The sequence below is a fragment of the Nerophis lumbriciformis genome, linkage group LG09, assembly GCF_033978685.3.
Source record: "Nerophis lumbriciformis linkage group LG09, RoL_Nlum_v2.1, whole genome shotgun sequence".
NCBI lineage: Eukaryota > Metazoa > Chordata > Actinopteri > Syngnathiformes > Syngnathidae > Nerophis > Nerophis lumbriciformis.
The window spans coordinates 49,970,642-49,993,305 of record NC_084556.2 but is presented as its reverse complement, the minus strand read 5'-3'; the positions used below and the strand labels follow the sequence as shown (position 1 = coordinate 49,993,305).

Here is a 22,664-nt window from a genome sequence, read left to right as displayed (position 1 = left end):
TACTTTCAATTAACAAATTGAAGTCTTGTGAAAGGTTGACAGGATAACTGGCATTAACTGTCAAAATAATTTCAAACTATTGAAGTTAGTTTACAGAATAAACATGTCAATCAACCCATATGATTTTTGCTGTAATATTTTTGTTTTGAAAAGTCACTGTGACTGATAGAAAAGTGATGGTTTTAGCAACATTTTAACCTGTCTGAATGCAATCAATCATTTTGCGTCGCCCCCCTGAACCCCCCACCAGGACTTTGTCCTGGACCTACCGGGGCCTGCGGCCCCTGGACCCTGGCTACTAGGTTTTTCTGATTTCAAAAGTTGGCAGGTATGCATTAGGCGAACCGGGTTATAAGGCCCACTGTCGAGTTTTGATAAAATTAAAGGATTTGAAGTGCGCCTCATATTCCGAAAAATATGGTACTACTACTTTACTTGATAGAAAAACACAACAAAAAATATATTGTTTAAATGAACAGTTCTTAAAGTTCCTTAAGTCCATAATGGAGGTACGTCACTAATCACATTTTTCTCAACTGACGTTGTCTGTAGCCAAGCCGCCTGAGGCCGTGCACCTGACCCTGATGCCAGCGTGCCCGAGGCCCCGAGGTCAAACATCCAAGCTGCGTGTGGCCTGCAAGAAGAGCAAGGACCGGCCCCCCGCAGACAAACCCATCAAAGAGCTGTCGGCGAGCAGAAGAAGCGGCGCCATAAGGGTGTCCCGTGTGGCCGAGCTCAGCGCACAGGCGAGGGAGAGTCTGAGGTGGGAAGAGGCGGCCGAGGACCCCCAGGTGGAGGAGGAGAGGCTGGAGGTGTACCGGGCCAACAGGAGGCGGCGCTATGTCGCCCAGCAAGAAGTGCAGCAGGCATCGGCGCTCGCTGCAGGGACGTCGCCAATTTTGAGCCCAGACAGTCTGTGAGCAGGACTGGCTCCTCTTGTGGATCACTTAATCAGCAGCATGCGGAGGAGTCACATGACCCGAGCACCCACAGGACGTTCATGGTAATCAAGCTTGTTTCATTGCAATATCAAGCGCTATTGTGGGGCCAGCTTGTTTTTATCATAATAATACAAATACAATTGTATCAATTATTAGATAAACATGTTTTATTCCATGCTGAGGCGCCAATGTTTTCTTCAAATATCTTAGCATGTACAGTACTCGCCTACAGCGCTTTGCTTTTAGAATCCTTCTGGAAAGAGTCCGGACAACATTTCATGTCCACCTTGACAGTACCACTGCTGGACGGTAGGGGGCAGAAGAAGCAAATAAAGACACTGAAAAACAGTACTGATTATGCGCGGTTTGCGGGCACAACCGCGGAGTCCGCGGATCATCCGCGGATCGGGCGGATGAAATAAAAAAAAATTAGATTTTATCCGCGGGTCGGGTTGGGTCGGGCGGTTGAAATAAAAAAAAATTAAATTTTAAATAGATTCAGGCGGGTGGCAGCTAAACCAATTCGGAAATATATATACATCGTTAAATGTTGTTACCCACATACGAAAAACGAGCAGGCACCTGCTGCATATGCCACAACAGAAAAAAAAAAAAAAAAGAGATGGACACTTTTACGGAGCGGAGAAGGGACGCCTCGCCGGGGTCCGGGACCGAGGCCCCTTCCCCCGAGAGGGCCCCACCGGGAGCCGTAGCTGAGGCGATCCGCGAGAAGGGCCCGACGCACATCCAGGGTCACCACCGCGCCCACCGCACCGACACCCCGCCGCGGCCGGCGTCACGCGCAGCAGGTAAGCAGCTTACCTGCCCGCCACCCCCGTGGCCGGGGACTCGTAACAGGGGTCACTCCGCGCGCTCCGCCCGCGCAGCTTACCTGCCCGCCACCCCTGTTGCCGGGGGCGCGTAACAGGGGTCACTCCGCGCGCAGTGCGCTCACGAAAGGGGTGGGGCTCACCCTGGTTGATATAGACAGCAGGACGGTGGCCATGGAAGTTGGAACCCGCTAAGGAGTGTGTAACAACCTACCTGCCGAATCAACTAGCCCTGAAAATGGATGGCGCTGGAGCGTCGGGCCCATACCCGGCCGTCGCCGGCAGCGAGACGCGCTTGGAGGTGCGCTCCCATATGATTGCGCACTGGTGTGCGTCTGGGTCGTGACAGCGTGGCACGCGAATGTCTGTGCTGCATTGGATCAGTCTCCTTTCTTTAACAGGCAAAAGCTTTATAACCTCACTAATGCCTTGCATCGTCTATATTAGATATATAACAACGGGCGGGTGCGGTTCTGATCAAATGTTAGATCGGGTGGATGGCGGATGGTTGACGACTTTCTGATGCGGTTGCGGATTAAATAATTGCCTATCCGCGCATCTCTAGTACTGATGTTTTATTGATAATTAAATACATAATTACTTTGATTGGGAACAAAGCAGGCAGTTTCATAGTCAACATTTTATTTTTAACAATCTTAAATATTCAGGAACATCTATTCTTATATGTCAGGGATTGTTAATGTAGCAAATTAATTCAAGCTAATCATATTTTTGAAATAATTGTTCATATACGAACCTAATAATACAGTGTCTACAGAAGTGATTCAATGAAAAAAATGTTGCTTTTTTTTTTTAGTCAGCATTAAAAATAATAATAATAATTGGACAATAAAATGAAATGACTTGAGGACTGTCAATCATACCAAGAGTTGTCTTCTACACATCTCTGACCCCGCCCTGAGTGTTGGGGGAGGGGCGTGCAGTTAAAAAGTGTGTTAGGTTTAAAAAAAAAAAAAAGAGGACTAACTCGGAGACAAAAGTGACGACCTCCGTCCCTGAAGTGGAACGTTCCACAAAGATGTGCGACCACAAAGTTGTACAAAGGTGAGGTATGTGTTGTTTGCGCGCTTATGTCTTTTCAGTCTCCATCCAGTCCGTGCGGGACCTGAGTCCACCTGGCGAAGACCTGGTGGGGCGCCTCCGTCAGGACAACTGCAGCCAGCTCAGGTCGTCAGATCTGACACAGACAAGTGTGTTTGTCTACGTGTGTGTCCGTGTTGTAATGTGTGTGTTGTCTCACAGAGCTTCGTCCCTGGTAATGACTCGTCCTGAAACCAGTCTCTCGGCCACTGCAGACACCGCCGGGTCATAGTTCAAGCTGGCCGCCGCTATGACCTCATCGTCCCTGCACGAGGAAACACATCACGGTAAAAAGTGTGTGTGTGTGTGTGTGTGTGTGTGTGTGTGTGTGTTGAGCACTCACTTTATGTACAACGCGAGGAACTTCCTGTCCTCAAAGTTTCCTTTCATGACTATTTCGGTGTATCCTTCGCCGTAGCCTGCACTCACAACACAGCTAGTGACAGTCTTGACAAGCATGGAACTACACCTTTCATACACTCCCTGGCGCTAGGGGGCGCTCAACCGTGCTGCTGTGAACCACTTAAGGGGTGGACTTGCCATCATGGAGAGATCTCACTTCATTTCTCTCAAGTTATTATTCCATCATGATGAGAAGATGAAGATGTCCAACCTGCGTAGCGGATAGTCTTTCCCAGCACCACGGTCCAGTAGAACGGGACAGAGTTGACAGGAGAGTCTTGCTTCAGCATGTTGAGAGCAGCTGTCCTCCCTGAACAACGCGTCATCATTGTCATTATCATCATCATCATCATCATCATCTGCTATCTTCCCTAAACAATACATCATTTTCATTTTAATCATCATCATCATCATTTGCTATCTTCCCTAAACGACACATCATCATCATCATCTGCTGTCCTCCCTGAAAAACAAATAATTGTTTTCATTATCATCATCATCATCATCATTATTCATCACCATTTGCTGTCCTCCCTGAACAACACATCGTTTTCATTTTAATGATCATCATCATCATCATCATTTGCTATCTTCCCTAAACAACCCATCATCATCTGTTGCTAAACAACACTTCATCATTTTCATTTTAATGATCATCATCTTCATTGTCATTATCGTCATCATCATCATCATCATCATCTGCTATCCTCCTTAAACAACACATTATTATCATCATCATCATCATCATCTGCTATCCTTCCTAAACAACACTTCGTCATTTTAATTTTAATTATCATCATCATTGTCATCATCATCATCTGCTATCCCCCCAAACACATCATCATTTTCATTTTAATGATAATCATCATCATTATCATCATCATCATCATCTGCTATCCTCCCTAAACAACACGTTATCATCATCATCATCATCATCATCATCTGCTATCCTCCCTAAAAACATGTTATCATCATCATTGTCATTATTATCATTTGCTATTCCTCCCTAAACACATCATCATCATTTGCATTTTAATGATCATCATCATCATCATCTGCTATCCTCCCTAAACAACACGTTATCATCATCATTATCATCATCATCATAATCATCATCATCAGCTGCTATCCTCCCGAAACAACACATCATAATCATCATCATCATCTGCTATCCTCCCTATACAACACGTTATCATCATCATCATCATTATCATCATCATCATCATCATCATAATCATCATCATCATCTGCTATCCTCCCTAAACAACATGTTATCATCATCATCATCATTATCATCATCATCATCATCATAATCATCATCATCATCTGCTATCCTCCCGAAACAACACATCATAATCATCATCATCATCTCCTATCCTACCTAAACAACACATTGTCATCATCATCATCGTCATCATTGTCATTATCATCATCATCATCTGCTATTCTCCCTAAACACATCATCATTTTCATTTTAATGATCATCATCATCATTATCATCATCATCATCATCATAATCATCATCATCATCTGCTATCCTCCCGAAACAACACATCATAATCATCATCATCATCTCCTATCCTACCTAAACAACACATTGTCATCATCATCATCGTCATCATTGTCATTATCATCATCATCATCTGCTATTCTCCCTAAACACATCATCATTTTCATTTTAATGATCATCATCATCATCTGCTATCCTCCCGAAACAACACATCATAATCATCATCATCATCTCCTATCCTACCTAAACAACACATTGTCATCATCATCATCGTCATCATTGTCATTATCATCATCATTATCTGCTATCCTCCCTAAACACATCATCATTTTCATTTTAATGATCATCATCATCGTCATCATTATCATCATCTGCTACCCTCCCTAAACAACATGTTATCATCATCATCATTACCATCATAATCATCATCATTATCATCATAATCATCATCATCTGCTATCCTCCCTAAACAACATGTTATCATCATCATCATTACCATCATAATCATCATCATTATCATCATCATTATCATCATCTGCTATCCTCCCTAGACAACATGTTATCATCATCATCATTACCATCATAATCATCATCATTATCATCATAATCATCATCATCTGCTATCCTCCCTAAACAACATGTTATCATCATCATCATTACCATCATAATCATCATCATTATCATCATCATCATCATCTGCTATCCTCCCTAAACAACACATTGTCATCGTCATCATTATCATTATCATCATCTGCTATCCTCCCTCAACAACACGTTATCATCATCATTATCATCATCATCATCATCATCATCTGCTATCCTCCCGAAACAACACGTTATCATCATCATTATCATCATCATCATCATCATCATCTGCTATCCTCCCGAAACAACACATCATAATCATCATCATCATCTCCTATCCTCCCTAAACAACACATTGTCATCATCATCATCATCATTGTCATTATCATCCTCATCATCATCATCTGCTATCCTCCCTAAACAACACATTATCATCATCATCATCATCATCATCTGCTATCCTCCCGGAAAAAAAACACATTATCATCATCATCATCATCATCATCACACTCATCATCATCACTCATCCACATCATACCATCATCTCAGTCACCATCATCACACTCTTCATCCTCCTCATACCATCATCACACTCATCCTCATCATCAGGACGTCAAACACGCGCACGTTGCTCATCACCGTGCGCCTGCGCCATCTGCCAGTGTCCAATGTTGACGCGTCGGTCCTTCGCCATAGTCAGGGGGAAGGTGGCCACGTCGCCCCCGCAGAACACGCCGTCCACGTTGGTACGCATGTGCTGTGGGAGAGAACGTTTTTTGAGCTGAGGGAAGATCGTCATCATCATCATCATTAGGGACCTGAGGCTGACCTTGTCCACATGTACGAACTTCCTGGAGTCCAACTTGATGGGACTTCCTCGCAGGAACTCTGAGTTCGGTACGACGCCTGCAGGCACAGAAGAGGAAGTCCGCGATGGCGGTCCCGAAGTGCGAATTGAAATCAACGTACCGATAGCCACGATCAGAATGTCCACTCGGACGACCTTTCCGCTCCTCAGCACCACCTGGTTAACCTTCAGGGAGCAGGCACACAGGTGACACGCGGCCCCTACGGGGGACCCCTGCAGCTAAGGTGAGCAATGACGTACCTTTCCGTGCACGCCCCGTACCTCGCTGATGTTGTCGTTCATGTGGAAGCTCACGTTCTTCTCGGCCAACATCTGCCGGATCCACACGGCCTCACTCAGGCTTTGCTTTGATGTCACGTGACGCATTGTGCTGAGTCGTGCTCACCGTCATGGTGACTCGGCCGATCTCGGGTCCCAGCGTGTTCTGGTAGGGCAGCTCGCTGCTGCCGATTACCGTGATGCTGGAAGCCTTGTCCACCAAATAGGACGCCACCTCCATGCCTGAGGTGCAGAGGTGGGTAGTAACGCGCTACATTTACTCCGTTACATCTACTTGAGTAACTTTTGGGATAAATTGTACTTCTAAGAGTAGTTTTAATGCAACATACTTTTACTTCTACTTGAGTATATTTATAGAGAAGAAACGCTACTTTTACTCCGCTACTTTTATCTACATTCAGCTCGCTACTCGCTACTAATTTTTATCGATTTGTTAATGCACGCTTTGTTTGTTTTGGTCTGTCATAGTGCCTGCGTTTCAACAAATACAGTCACTGGTGACGTTCACTCCGTTCCACCAATCAGATGCAGTCACTGGTGACGTTGGACCAATCAAACAGAGCCAGGCGGTCACATGACCTGACTTAAACAAGTTGAAAAACTTATTGGGGTGTTACCATTTAGTGGTCAATTGTACAGAATATATACTGTACTGTGCAATCTACTAATAAAAGTTTCAATCAATCAATCAAAAGTGTGAAGGAAAAAAGACCCTTTTTTATTTCAACCGTACATCCCGTCAAAAGCCTAAAGACTGACTGCACAGTTCCTGTCTTCACAATAAAAGTGCCGCTCCATCGCGCCTGCACTTTCAAAACAAGAGTCTCCGAAAGCCAGAGCAAACAAGCTAGCAAGCTACGGAGTTTGCCGCCAATGTATTTCTTGTAAAGTGTATAAAAACGAATATGGAAGCTGGACAAATAAGATGCCAAAAACCAACCACTTTCATGTGGTATTAGACAGAAAGGAGGAACTTTTTTTCTCCTCCATTTGAAAACGTGGACGCTATCAGCACTACTGTCTGATTACAATCAATGCAAGTCATCACAATCAGGTAATACACCAACTTATATTCTTGTCTTCATGAAAGAAAGGAATCTATATGTGTTAAACATGCATGTATATTCATTAAAACGCCTTTAACATGTAAACAAAAACGGCAAAATAAATAAATATAAATTATATACTGTATATATATATATATATATATGTATATGTATATATACATGTATATATATAAATGTGTGTATATATATATATATATATATATGTGTGTGTATGTGTATATATATATATATATATGTATGTGTGTGTATATATATATATATATATATATATATATATATATATGATATGTGTGTGTATGTTACTCATCAGTTACTCAGTACGTGAGTAGTTTTTTCACAACATACTTTTTACTTTTACTCAAGTAAATATTTGGGTGACTACTCCTTTCTTTTACTTGAGTAATAAATCTCTAAAGTAACAGTACTCTTACTTGAGTACAATGTCTGGCTACTCTACCCACCTCTGCTGAGGTGCACATGGAAACGTCTCAAGTGGGACCCTTCTCCAAGTACCACAAGTACACTAATTACTGTGTACTTAGTTCCTGAGTGTGCACACTTTAATTGTGTTGTGCTGTCCCAAATCCATTATTGTCGCTGCATTGCAATATTTACCCACTTCTTCTTCTCTTCTTTTTAGTACTGAATCTCGCCACCTGCTATAGAGCCAAAATGGCGAGGCTGGTAAGTGTCCACCCCTTTGCACTCAACATTGTGTACGTTTTGAGTGCACTCCATTTCGCAAAGTACAGCGGAACTTAATTTACAAATCCCTCTGTTTGCAAACTTTTCCATTTACAAACCTTTACCGTATTTTTCAGAGTATAAGTCGCTCCGGAGTATAAGCATACTTGCCAACCCTCCCGAATTTTCCGGGAGACTCCCGAAATTCAGCGCCTCTCCCGAAAACCTCCCGGGACAAATATTCTCCCGAAAATCTCCCGATTTTCAGGCCACGCCCCCTCCAGCTCCATGCGGACCTGAGTGAGGACAGCCTTTTTTTCGCGACGGGAGGACAACAGGGTGACAAGAACTAAATCATCCAGACTAGATAGAAATTGTATTATTATGTTTATGTTACTTAAAAATAAATATATTTATTAATTTAAAAAAAAAAAACGAAATACATTTTTACTATATTTTGCTAAAATTAATTGTATTTTTATTTGTATTTTTCTGACTCCTTATTACATCCAGCCATAGAATTATACATTAAAATAAACATATTTGAAATAATTAATTTTGAATTATCATAATAATTCATTTAAAATGACCATATTTAATTATTAAAATAATTGCTTGTTTATCAGCAACTTTAGCATTTTATTCATTACATTTTGAAGCTCTCAGAAGCCAAGTTATGTTATATTCCTTAAGATTTATTTATGCAAGTTTGAAGTATCAATTATCTAAACAGTTTTGTTTGCATATTTTCAGGATGTAGATATATATATATATATATATATATATATATATATATATATATATATATATATATATATGTGAAATACTTGGTGAATTCTAGCTGTCAATATACTCCTCCCCTCTTAACCACGCCCTTAACCACGCCCCCACCCCCCACTTCCCGAAATCGGAGGTCTCAAGGTTGGCAAGTATGAGTATAAGTCGCACCGGCCGAAAATGCATAATAAAGAAGGGGAAAAACATATATAAGTCGCATTTTTTGGGGACATTTTTTTGATAAAACCCAACACCAAGAATAGACATTTGAAAGGCAATTTAAAATAAATAAAGAATAGTGAACAACAGGCTGAATAAGTGTACGTTATATGAGGCATAAATAACCAACTGAGAACGTGCCTGGTATGTTAACGTAACATATTATGGTAAGAGTCATTCAAATAACTATAACATATAGAACATGCTATACGTTTACCAAACAATCTGTCACTCCTAATCGCTAAATCCTATGAAATCTTACACGTCTAGTCTCTTACGTGAATGAGCTAAATAATATTATTTGATATTTTACGCTAATGTGTTAATAATTTCACACATAAGTCGCTCCTGAGTATAAGTCGCACCCCCGGCCAAACTATGAAAAAAACTGCGACTTATAGTCGGAAAAATGCGAGTAGATGGAGCCAAATATACCTTTGTGTGGAAACCGTGTGTCTCCGTGTACGACAACTTCATTCACTCAGTCATTTTGTGTCGCACCATGCTTGACGGTAGACATGGTGTTCCTGGGATTAAAGGCCTCACCTTTCTCCTCCAAACATATTGCTGGGTATTGTGGCCAAACATCTAAATTGTTGTTTCATCTGACATCACATGGACAAAGATAAGACCTTCTAGAGGAAAGTTCTGTGGTCAGATTAAACAAAAATTGAGCTGTTTGGCCACAATACCCAGCAGTATGTTTGGAGGAGAAAAGGTGAGGCCTTTAATGCCTGGAACACCATTCCTACAGTCAAGCATGGTGGTGGTAGTATTATGCTCTGGACCTGTTTTGCTGCCAATGGAACTGGAGCTTTACAGAGAGTAAATGGGACAATGAAAAAGGAGGATTACCTCCAAATTCTTCAGGACATCCTAAAATCATCAGCCCGGAGGTTGGGTCTTGAGCGCAGTTGGGTGTTCCAACAGGACAATGACCCCAAACACACGTCAAAAGTGGTAAAGGAATGGCTAAATCAGGCTAGAATTAAGGTTTTAGAATGGCCTTCCCAAAGTCCTGACTTAAACGTGTGGACAATGCTGAAGAAACAAGTACATGTCAGAAAACCAGCAAAGGTTGGAATTGGGGGTTAAATCACCAAAAATGATTCCCGGGCGCGGCCACCGCTGCTGCCCACTGCTCCCCTCACCTCCCAGGGGGTGATCAAGGGTGATGGGTCAAATGCAGAGAATAATCTCGCCACACCTAGTGTGTGTGTGTGACAATCATTGGTACTTTAACTTTTAACTTTAAATTTAGCTGAACTGCACCAATTTTGTCAAGAGTAGTGGTCAATAATTCAACCGGAAGCTTGTGGATGGCTACCAAAAGTGCCTTATTGCAGTGAAACTTGCCAAGGGACATTTAAGCAAATATTAACATTGCTGTATGTATACTTTTGACCCAGCAGATTTGGTCACATTTTCAGTAGACCCATAATAAATTCATAAAAGAACCAAACTTCATGAATGTTTTTTTTGACCAACAAGTATGTGCTCCAATCACTCTATCACAAAAAGTGTGAGGAACGCACTCCTGATCTGAGGGCATTGGCAACAATAGTCAACACTTTCTTAATGGAAATGACAATAATACTATAATAATGATAAATAATATTATCACGCATTGAATGTCTCTGCTACATTGGATCAGTCTCCTTTCTTTAACAGGCAAAAGCTTTCTAACCTCACTAATGCCTTGCATCGTCTATATTAGATATATAACAACTGGCGGATGGCGGGCGGGTGTGGTTTTGATAAAATGTTGGTTGGGTGGATGGCGGATGGATGACGACTTTTGTCATGCGGTTGCGGATTAAATAATTGCCTATCCGCGCATCTCTAGTATGTATGTATGTGTGTGTATATACATATATGTATGTATATGTATATGGAGAAGTACAGCAGAACCTCGAGTTACGGATCTCTCTATTTGCGGACTTTTCCATTTACAAACTTTTAGATGCAGCCAAATACGTCTCTGTGTACGACGACTTCATTCAGTCAGTCATTTTGTGTCGCACCTGCAGACAAAAAGCAGGGCACAGCGTTGTTGCGTAGGCGCAGCCTTCCACATCACTTGCTGGCCAGTACACACTAGTCACTTCTATGTGCTTCAGCGTGTGTGCCTTTTCTCTTATTTTTTTCGCCTTTTGACAAGCTTTGTCCATTTTGCTAACTCAATATGACTCCCAACAAGACAACAGACCAGAAGAAGGGGGGGAATCGCTGTGGAGTTAAAAAATAAAAGTACATTAATGGCGCTCACAAATACAAGTTTTATTTGTGATGAGATCAGACTTTTCTGGAAAATATGCCAGAGCAGACTTATTGTGTCTTTCAAGGTTTTTGTGGGTACCACCCAGTGACGTGCGGTGAGGTTGATGGCTGGTGAGGCACTGACTTCATCACAGTCAGATTTACAAACATATGAACCCTAAAGAGTATCTTATTCACCATTTGATTGGCAGCAGTTAACGGGTTATGTTTAAAAGCTCATACCAGCATTCTTCCCTGCTTGGCACTCAGCATCAAGGGTTGGAATTGGGGGTTAAATCACCAAAAATTATTCCCGGGCGCGACGCCGCTGCTGCCCACTGCTCCCCTCACCTCTCAGTGGGTGATCAAGGGATGGGTCAAATGCAGAGGACAAATTTCACCACACCTAGTGTGTGTGTGACGATCATTGGTACTTTAACTTAACTTTAACTTTACACATACAAACTGTAGCACACAAAAAAGCACATTTAATTAAAAAAGCGTTATTATGGTCTTACCTTTACTTATAAGTGCGGGAACAGTGGTGTTCGTGCTGGAGGAGTTGTGAATGAATGAAATATGAAATCCGTGCTGCAGTCTGCAGGTGTACCTAATGTTGTGTCCCTGCAGTCGTTCACGGCTCCTCCGGCGCGAGCATTGTTGTTTTTGCACTTTTTGGCTTCTTGTTAAGTGACTTTTTTTGGGTGGATTCGGTCTTGCACGCGGAGGGTTTGGGTGTGGGCTTTGGTTGGTGTGGCGCTCCCGTCGGGGGGTGCATTCTCGGCACCAGGATGCGGGATTACTGCGAGCCTCACACAGTGCGTCTTCGCAGCAGTTGTATGATTGCTCAGCACAAGAAATACTTTACACACATACAGTTGTTGACAAAATACACTGTACATTATATACCTCAGCTAACTAAACCATGGAAATGTGTAATATAGTTCATATAGCAATACGGTCTCACTGCACAACAGGCCAGCAGTTAGCCGAGTCCGCAATCCATGTTGAGGCACTGAGTGACGTGCCTCAACTGGCTGCTGACTCACCGCAAGTCTCTTCTCAGTATTTGAACGGCAAATGTGAAAATTCAGCGATTTTTAATAAAAATAATCTAAAACTAGTGAAGTTAAATGGAAAATAATTTTATAGTATAATCACTGAATACATATAACAATTGAATTAATTTTTTTTCTTTTTACATTTTTTTTCTTTCCATGATGGCAGGTGAGGCCCCGCCCCCAGTGACCGCACGTGACTGGTACCACCCCTTCCCGTCTCCCTCTGACGGCTCCTTGCCAATGTTAATGTGGGTGGATTTTGCTTTTCTAAAAGTTTACTATTGGAGCAAGACGATTGTGAAGGATTTTTGTGATTTCTGATCATTAATGAGGGCACCAAAGGGAGTTCTGTGTGTGTGTGCATGTCGACAGAGCAGCACATACAGCACACTTTAGCATGTTTTGGCCTGTTGACAAATGGAAGTGATCCATCACCCTTTGTAATGTTTGTTTGATATAAAGTACTGTATAGCACTTTATATTGTGTTCAAAGTGTACAAACCTTCACTAAAATATGGACTTTTGTCGAGGCTGGAACCAATTATTAACATTGTTCCTTATGGAGATATTTGCTTCAACGTACAAACTTTTTTATGTACAAAATCGAGGTTCCACTGAACTGAAGCGCTTCGATTGAAACCCATAGCGGTGAGACTTTCTTCCCACAATGCACCACACCATGTTGTTGTTTTCACACACGGTTTTGTCGAGGCTGGAACCAATTGTTGACATTGCTTCTTATGGAGACATTTGCTTCAATGTACAAACTTTTTGATTTACGAACTGTTGCGTTTTGGACAAGTTGTTCCTCCCAGGGAATTCAAGTCACAATTCGCTCCCAAGTTCTTTCCGACACTTAAAGCTGAGTTGAAAAACCACCAGAGACAGAATAGGTATTTTGTTGTATATTCTCAAAGCTTTGCCAATATACATTGATTGAGACCAGTCTAACCCTAGAACATTCTATTGCGCCTCCCAAAATGGTCTGTCTTCCCGATCCCACCACCCTCTCTCTCGTCCCATCTCTGCAGACAAAACAAATGCTAGTCAAAACACATTCCAAAGAACTCAAGGTTAACACACACAGTATACTTGCTGACAGAGCATCAAGAGAAGAAATGGAAAACACGAGCTGTTTTCAAATATGACAAAGAAATGGAAGTACAACTTAAATTCAGATATATGTAAATATCTGCCTCCGACAGAACCCATTCAACAACCAATTGTTTGTAATTCGAGGTTCCACTGAACGGAAGCGCTTCGATTGAGTGAGTCTTTCTTCCCACAATGCACTACACCGTGTTGGTGTTGTTTTCACACACGGCTCTTACCAACAAAGGAGGTCCCCACGACGACCACGTCACAACCCAGACAGGAGGTGTGGATCTGACGCGCGTCCTCTGGCGTCTCCAACTTCTTGATGTTGTCCAACTCCATGCCGGAGACATCCAGACCTTTAGCTCTGCACGACACACACTCGCGCTGACTCACGTGCACCACACACACACAAACACACACACGCACGCGATCACACTAACCGTCGTGTGTTTGTTGTCACCTGCAGCCTGTGGCGATGAGCAGCTGATCGTATCGCTGCACAGAGCCGTCGTCAAACGTCACCGTCTTCTTGTCCGTGTCCACAGACAGCGCCTGCACAGCCAGAGTGAGTGTCCATGTGACGTGCACTACACACACACACAACATGGAGTAGACTCACTTCCTTCCTAAGCTGGACTTCGATGTCGTATTTGTGGTAAAAGTCCATCCTCCTCAACAAGATGCTCTCACTGTCCACGTTCATCACCTGGAGTGTGGGTGTGTGTGAGTGTGTGTGTGTGGGAGGGGGGGGGGTCACTTGTGTACCTGCAGTTGTGTCGTTGTTGTGTCACTCTCCCACCTTGCTGAGTCGCGTCTTGTCATAAGGCAGAAGCTCGTCTCTGGTTACCATGACGATTCTCCCCCCAAAGTTCTCCTGGCGTAATGTCTCCGCGCAGATCAGCGACGCCACACCTGTGTGAAGTGAATTATATTTATATAGCGCTTTTCTCTAGTGACTCAAAGCGCTTCACATAGTGAAACCCGTTATCTAAGTTACATTTTTAAACCAGTGTGGGTGGCACTGGGAGCAAGTGGGTGAAGTGTCTTGCCCAAAGACACAACAGCTGTGTGTGTGTTTGTTTGTGTGTGTGTGTTCTTGTATTTCTACCCTTCTTGAGGTACCAACAAGGAAAAGTACCTTCCTTATGAGGACCGTTGAACAAGTTAGGACCGAAATTATGGTCCCAATACGGAAAACCATTGCATCTAATAGAGCAGGGGTGCTCACACTTTTTCTGCAGGCGAGCTACTTTTCAATTGATCAAGTCGTGGGGATCTACCTCATTCATATATATAATGTATATTTACTTATTTATGAAATATATGTTTTTGTTAACAAGTTAAAGGTGTTTAACGATAATACAAGCATGTTTAACACATATAGTTAATATTGTTAAAAATGAAAGGTGTTTAATGATAATACAAGTATGTTTAATACATATAGTTAATATTGTTAACAAGTTAAAGGTGTTTAAAGATAATGCAAGCATGTTTAACACATATAGTTAATATTGTTAACAAGTTAAAGGTGTTTAATGATAATACAAGCATGTTTAACACATATAGTTAATATTGTTAATAAGTTAAAGGTGTTAAAAGATAATACAAGCATGTTTAACACATATAGATTCCTTTCTTTCATGAAGACAAGAATATAAGTTGGTGTATTACCTGATTCTGATGACTTGCATTGATTGTAATCAGACAGTGGTGCTGATAACGTCCGCATTTTCGAATGGAGGAGAAAAAAAGTCCTCCTTCTGTCCAATACCACATGAACGTGGTTGGTTTTTGGCATCTTATTTGTCCAGCTTCCGTACTCCTTTGTATACACTTTACAAGAAATACATTGTCGGCAAACTCCGTAGCTTGCTAGCTTGTGCACGCCAGCTTTCTGAGACTCTTATTTTGGTAGCGCAGGCAGGATAAAGCAGAGCTTTTATTGTGCAACTGTGCAGTCGGTCTTTGGAGTTTTGACGACAGGTACGGCGCCAGAGTCTGTTGAAATAAAGTGTTTCTCGCCTTCCAGTCGGTAATTTTAATGAGCTGGCAGCAGCCAGCGTCATCTCAGAAGACCCTCGGGTGCCGTGAATGTCAACAGCTAATTTTACGACTTCCGGTGCTGACGTCGGTGGCACAGGGGTTAGTGCATGTGCCTCACAATACAAAGGTCCTGAGTAGACCTGAGTTCAATCCCGCGCTCGGGATCTTTCTGTGTGGAGTTTGCATGTTCTCCCTGTGACTGCGTGGGTTCCCTCCGGGTACTCCGGCTTCCTCCCACCTCCAAAGACATGCACCTGGGGATAGGTTGATTGGCAACACTAAATTGGCCCTAGTGTGTGAATGTGAGTGTGAATGTTGTCTGTCTATCTGTGTTGGCCCTGTGATGAGGTGGCGACTTGTCCAGGGTGTACCCCGCCTTCCGCCCATGTGCAGCTGAGATAGGCTCCAGCACCCCCCGCGACCCCAAAAGGGACAAGCGGTAGAAAATGGCTGGATGGCCGGTGCTGACGTAAGACAACCCACGTCCCATAAGTGACCATAGGATGAACAAATACACTACGGTACTAAGACTATAGTGGCCGTTAACAGTTAGCTTCTTCAGCTGGGTTGCCCAAAGTGCGGCGCAGGGTCCATCTGTGGTCCGTGACTCATTTGTCATCGGCCTTAAGCACATTACAAAAAATTGAGATCTCATTTGCACCCCTGGTGGTGAAATCTATCAAAATTAGGATGGTCCTAAAAAGGAGGGATTTTTCAAATTGACTGTGTTTCGGTTTTAAAAGTGCTTACCCTCTGGTCAACATATGAAATAACAAGTGTGTGTAAAAATTTGAAGTGCTCCCTCTCTGGCCAATATATGTAATAACAAGTGTGTTTAAGAAATTGAAATGTGCCCCCTCTAGATAATATTTATAAAAAAATAAAAAATATGTATATAGAGACATACTGTAATAACTTGAAGTAAATAATTCAGATTAAAAACCAATTACAAACAAAAAAATAAAAATTTACCAAAAGCTTACCTTTTTTATATTTGCATAGTATGTATATAATAAATTTGTCCTTGGCATGCATCCGGCAGTGGAGGCTCCTCTATGGGGTCTTGGGGCACTAGGAGGTTAACCCCTTTACTACTGTTACCCCAGGTGGCCCTTGGCAAAGGCCTAGTACCTGACTGCCCCCTAGCCAGGGATACGGTGAAGACCTCAACGGCGGAGCAGGCGGAAGACGGTAGATTTAAGAACTACCACAACGGCTGCGATGGCGGAAGAAGGCTGCAGCAGAAAAGGGTCCCCAGTTGTCTTGGACTCCATGCCACTGGACCCTGACCCGATTCTGTCAAGGACCGTGTGGTGACTGTCTGTGCACCAGTCTCCCCACGTAAAACAAAGTCACGCACAGGCATCCTCCAAAAAGGGATACACCCATACCAGGAGGATCGTCATACTCGTTTGAGTGACCGCCGATAATAATGATAATATAATAAATAATGTTGTAGATACAAATCTTTATAAAAAAAAAAGACCTAACCTCGATCCTGACCTCATGGTAAACTACCGGCCGGTGTCCCACCTTCCGTTTATCTCGAAAATCCTCGAAAAAATTGTCGCACAGCAGCTAAATGAACACTTAGTGTCTAACAATCTCTGTGAACCTTTTCAATCTGGTTTCAGGGCAAATCACTCTACGGAGACAGCCCTCGCAAAAATGACTAATGATCTACTGCTAACGATGGATTCTGATGCGTCATCTATGTTGCTGCTTCTTGATCTTAGCGCTGCTTTCGATACCGTCGATCATAATATTTTATTAGAGCGTATCAAAACACGTATTGGTATGTCAGACTTAGCCTTGTCGTGGTTTAACTCTTATCTTACTGACAGGATGCAGTGCGTCTCCCATAACAATGTGACCTCGGACTATGTTAAGGTAACGTGCGGAGTCCCCCAGGGTTCGGTTCTTGGTCCTGCACTCTTTAGTATTTACATGCTGCCGCTAGGCGACATCATACGCAAATACGGTGTTAGCTTTCATTGTTATGCTGATGACACCCAACTCTACATGCCCCTAAAGCTGACCAACACGCCGGATTGTAGTCAGCTGGAGGCGTGTCTTAATGAAATTAAACAATGGATGTCCGCTAACTTCTTGCAACTCAACACTAAGAAAACGGAAATGCTGATTATTGGTCAAACTAAACACCGACATTTATTTAATAATACCACCTTAACATTTGACAACCAAACAATTACACAAAGCGACTCGGTAAAGAATCTGGGTATTATCTTCGACCCAACTCTCTCGTTTGAGTCACACATTAAGAGTGTTAATAAAACGGCCTTCTTTCATCTCCGTAATATCGCTAAAATTCGTTCCATTTTGTCCACTAGCGACGCTGAGATCATTATTCATGCGTTCGTTACGTCTCGTCTCGACTACTGTAACGTATTATTTTCGGGTCTCCCTATGTCTAGCATTAAAAGATTACAGTTGGTACAAAATGCGGCTGCTAGACTTTTGACAAGAACAAGAAAGTTTGATCATATTACGCCTATACTGTATATACCTATATATACCTATACTGGCTCACCTGCACTGGCTTCCTGTGCACTTAAGATGCGACTTTAAGGTTTTACTACTTACGTATAAAATACTACACGGTCTAGCTCCAGCCTATCTTGCCGATTGTATTGTACCATATGTCCCGGCAAGAAGTCTGCGTTCAAAGAACTCCGGCTTATTAGTGATTCCCAGAGCCCAAAAAAAGTCTGCGGGCTATAGAGCGTTTTCTATTCGGGCTCCAGTACTATGGAATGCCCTCCCGGTAACAGTTAGAGATGCTACCTCAGTAGAAGCATTTAAGTCCCATCTTAAAACTCATTTGTATACTCTAGCCTTTGAATAGCCCCCTCTTTTTTTAGACCAGTTGATCTGCCGTTTCTTTTCTTTTCTCCTCTGCTCCCCCCTACCCCTTGTGGAGGGGGAGACACACAGGTCCGGTGGCCATGGATGGGGTGCTGGCTGTCCAGGGTCGGGACCCGGGGTGGACCGCTCGCCTGTGTATCGGTTGGGAACATCTCTGCGCTGCTGACCCGTCTCCGCTCGGGATGGTTTCCTGCTGACCCCACTGTGGACTGGACTCTTACTGTTATGCTGGATCCACTATGGACTGGACTCTCACAATATTATGTTAGACCCACTCGACATCCATTGCTTTCGGTCTCCCTAGAGGGGGGGGGGGGGGGGGGGGGGGGGTTACCCACATATGCGGTCCTCTCCAAGGTTTCTCATAGTCATTCACATCGACGTCCCACTGGGGTGAGTTTTTCCTTGCCCTTATGTGGGCTCTGTACCGAGGATGTCGTTGTGGCTTGTGTTCAGCCCTTTGAGACACTTGTGATTTAGGGCTATATAAATAAACATTGCATTGATTGATATATCTAGAAAGGGTGGTCCTAAAGAGGTAGGCATTTTTCGGGGCTCTCAAGAAGGTAACAAATACAAGAATGTGTGTGTGTTTGTGTGTGTGTTTCACCTCCCCCGAGCAGCAGCATGGTGTGAGTGACCCCTGACACCGCAGCCCCCATCTTTTTCATTCTTCTCTGCTGCTCTAATGTCTACACCAGCATCACACACACACACACACACACACACTTGTCAGCACGTATGTACACGCACACAAAGAAGTTGTGGGAGCAGTTCACCTTTTTGTTGACTGACACGTAAACTTTTTTGTTGTGGATCATCACCTTCAAGATACAAAAATATGTTAAAAGTGTGTGTGTGTGTGTGTGTGTGTGTGTGTGTGTGTGTGTGTGTGTGTGTGTGTGTGTGTGTGTGTGTGTGTGTGTGTGTGTGTGAGTGTGTGTGTGAGTGAGGTACGTGCACCTTGTGACAGGGTAAACCGTCCATTCCGGGAAACTCCTCCACATCTCCAGTGTGCACATTAAAGCAGGCGCCATGCCACGGGCAGCGCACACGGTGCCCCGAAATCACGCCTAAACACACACACACACACGCACAGACACACACAATCATACTGTATGTATTTACACATAAATGTGTGTTCACCTGCACTCACCTTTGCTAAGAGGAGCGCCGTAGTGTGTGCACTGGTTCCCGATGGCGTTGTACTGACCCTCGGTGCGGGTCAGCAGAACACTGTGGTGACCCACCTCCACCTCCAGCATCCTGACACAAAACACACACACACACACTTCTAGCACACACAGAATCTTCAGGTCCATCTGACACTCACTGTCCGTCCTGCAGGTCCGATTCAAGACACACGGCCTGGACCAGCTCCCCTGACAAGTCTTCTGGATCAGAGTCTACAAAGTCCTGAGGTTCTGAATACACACACAACTAGTATCAACTAAGTGACAGTCTCTAAAAGTTCTGACCCGGTTGACTCACGTGGTTGGTTGGCAGCCATGTTTGTCACTGACACGGTCTCACTGTCACACTTCATCAGCCTATGACGGGATGCCATTCGGTGTCCATGGCAACATCTTCATGTCGAACCTTCACCCGCCTCCAAGAGTGGATTGTGGGACGTCTGTTTTGTCAAAAAAAAAAAAAAAAAGAAGTGTCTTCTGATGCAATGGCGTTGATGTCCGCGTTCACAGTGCGACCGTGTTGTTGTTCCAGGCGGAGGCGACCGGCTTTGTGTGCAAAACGCTGAGCAGGCAGGCGTCACTGTGAATGGAGCCGAACAAAGACCGACCTGCACGCTTTGGTACCGACCTCGTTTCAAGATGCTCACCACCTGCACGAAGGTGGATCACGTGACAACGGATGCAGCGACACTTCAGTGAAGGCAAGAAAAATAACATCTGCATCCTCTGAATCGAATCGTTAACCCCAAAAATCGAATTGAATCGAGTCGTGTGGTGCCCAAAGATTCACAGCCCTATTTTTAATAACATTGGGTGCCAGTTAGACTTAGACTTAGACCAACTTTAACGATCCACAAAGGAAATTGTTCCACACAGTGGCTCAGTTACAAGGGATGGAAAGGATAATGCACACAAGGGCACAAAAAGAGGGCGAAAACAAAATGTATAAATATTGATAAGAAATTATCGAGTTCGAGCCTATTATCATCAATCAATCAATCAATGTTTATTTATATAGCCCTAAATCACAAGTGTCTCAAAGGGCTGCACAAGCCACAACGACATCCTCGGTACAAAGCCCACATAAGGGCAAGGAAAAACTCACCCCAGTGGGACGTCGATATGAATGACTATGAGAAACCTTGGAGAGGACCGCATATGTGGGTAAACCCCCCCCCCCTCTAGGGGAGACCGAATGCAATGGATGTCGAGTGGGTCTGACATAATATTGTGATTATCGAATCCTCTTATCGAACCGATTCCTTATCGATTCTCTTATCGAGTCCAGATAGGTTGATGTATATGGAAAAAAAAACACAATTTTGGTTTAGCAAATCACTTCACATTCTCTACTGCTCGCTACTATAGTATTACCATATCTGAGTTATTGTGCAGAAATGTGGGGAAATAACTACAAATGTGCGCTACATTCGTTAACCGTGTTCCAAAAAAAATGAATTAGACTGATACACAATGTTGGATATAGAAAACATACAAACACTTCATTTATTGAGTCAAAAATATTAAAGTTTGATGATTTGGTAAAATTGCAAACAGCTAAAATGATGTGGAATTAAATGATGGAATGGATTAAGTAAAGAAGTTAAACATTGTACTGATATGATCCAGTTTAAGAGGTTGTTCAAATGAATAGTGCTTACAAAGTACAAAGAAGAAGAATTATGAGAAATACTTTCAACCTTATTAAAAATAAGATATTCTTCATCTCAGTATATTAATAATGACTGAGTTAATTAATTACATATTACAAAACTGTTGTATATATACTAATTCACAGATATTTTATTATAAAAAGGTCAGTAAATGATGTATATATTTGTAAACGCTATGAAGTGGGAAAGGGGTAGGATTAAATAAGCTTTGCTTCTTCCTACTCCTGTAAAGTGAAATGATATGAAACTGTGATGTATTATACTGTAAGTGTGTTCATGTTCCAAATAAACTAAAGAAATAAAGAAAGCACTGGTTTATTAGACGGACTTGCAAACTCTGTCGTGGTGTAGGCTACAAGATAACGTTAACGTTATCAGACACATACAAAAAGGCTCACGTTAACGTTACCGTTAGCCACTGACTATGCTTAGGTAACGTTAGTCTAGCTAACATTATTGTAGTCCTGGTTGACATAAGAGGTAACGTGACTACAAGTGAGCAGACATGGAAATTAACCGGCAACAGTTAACGTTAGATACTCACCGGCGTCACCGCCACTGTAGCTGGGACTTGGGCAGCTGGCAGAAGAAGAGGGGCGTTCTTCGTCCTCTCTGCCGCTGCTTCAACACGTGTGGAAGACACGACACGCTTGTTGTGCTTCCCCCCCTTACACGAGAGCGAAGTGAAATGAAGCCATGCCTTGGAGCGCTTTTTCCGGTCCATTTTTTTTCCTGCTTTCCCCATCTGCGCCTAATGACTGAGCTACGTGACGTCATTTCTTGTGATGTCCCACGGGGCATTTCTTGTCGGGACGGGATTCGTTTCCAGGGATTCGAATAAAGAACCAACTCTTTTTCTTTACTATAGTGGTCTCGATAACGGGTACCGTTTCTCAAAAAGGGATTCTAGTCCAATGACTCGGTTCTTTTCTTATCGAACAACCGGGAAAACCGGTTCCAAGCATCATCCCTATGTATAAAGTAGACTAAAAATGTACCATAATAGCAATATAAAATATAACATATGTAATATTGACATATTATATATTCAGTATATAAAATATACTGATATATTATATTATTATATTACATTTTTATATCATATACACAATATATAACATCCCAATTACCATGTACAATATTACTAGAGATGTCAGATAATATCGGACTGCCAATTTTATCGGCCGA

The 22,664-nt window shown here is 42.8% G+C and overlaps 2 protein-coding genes and 1 long non-coding RNA gene across 3 annotated transcripts in view; 2 read left to right on the top strand and 1 right to left on the bottom strand.

Moving 5' to 3' along the window:
- Positions 1 to 860: 860 nt before the first annotated feature.
- Positions 861 to 3,954, top strand: LOC133607904 (uncharacterized). The gene is made up of 3 exons (XR_009815462.2): positions 861 to 1,003; positions 2,875 to 2,959; positions 3,035 to 3,954. It is a non-coding gene; the product is annotated as an uncharacterized lncRNA (long non-coding RNA).
- Positions 2,561 to 20,031, bottom strand: aifm5 (apoptosis inducing factor mitochondria associated 5). The gene is made up of 18 exons (XM_061962957.2): positions 19,944 to 20,031; positions 19,767 to 19,876; positions 19,574 to 19,683; positions 19,390 to 19,434; positions 19,221 to 19,302; positions 14,481 to 14,593; positions 14,301 to 14,387; positions 14,142 to 14,233; positions 13,915 to 14,045; positions 6,623 to 6,738; positions 6,478 to 6,549; positions 6,339 to 6,402; positions 6,199 to 6,275; positions 6,009 to 6,126; positions 3,486 to 3,584; positions 3,216 to 3,291; positions 3,033 to 3,137; positions 2,561 to 2,969 (listed from the first exon to the last, which is right to left on the bottom strand). The coding sequence occupies exons 2-18, from the start codon at positions 19,873 to 19,875 to the stop codon at positions 2,936 to 2,938; spliced, it is 1,530 nt and encodes a 509-aa protein (XP_061818941.2). The 5' UTR covers position 19,876; positions 19,944 to 20,031; the 3' UTR covers positions 2,561 to 2,935.
- A 139-nt stretch (positions 20,032 to 20,170) lies between these two features.
- The window catches only part of LOC133607271 (F-box only protein 40-like), a 38,096-nt gene continuing 35,602 nt past the window's right edge, over positions 20,171 to 22,664 (top strand). The window contains exons 1-2 of the mRNA XM_072913864.1: positions 20,171 to 20,234; positions 20,371 to 20,504. Of these exons, the coding sequence (XP_072769965.1) occupies positions 20,171 to 20,234; positions 20,371 to 20,504 (198 nt within the window). The remainder of the gene's footprint in view (positions 20,235 to 20,370; positions 20,505 to 22,664) is intronic.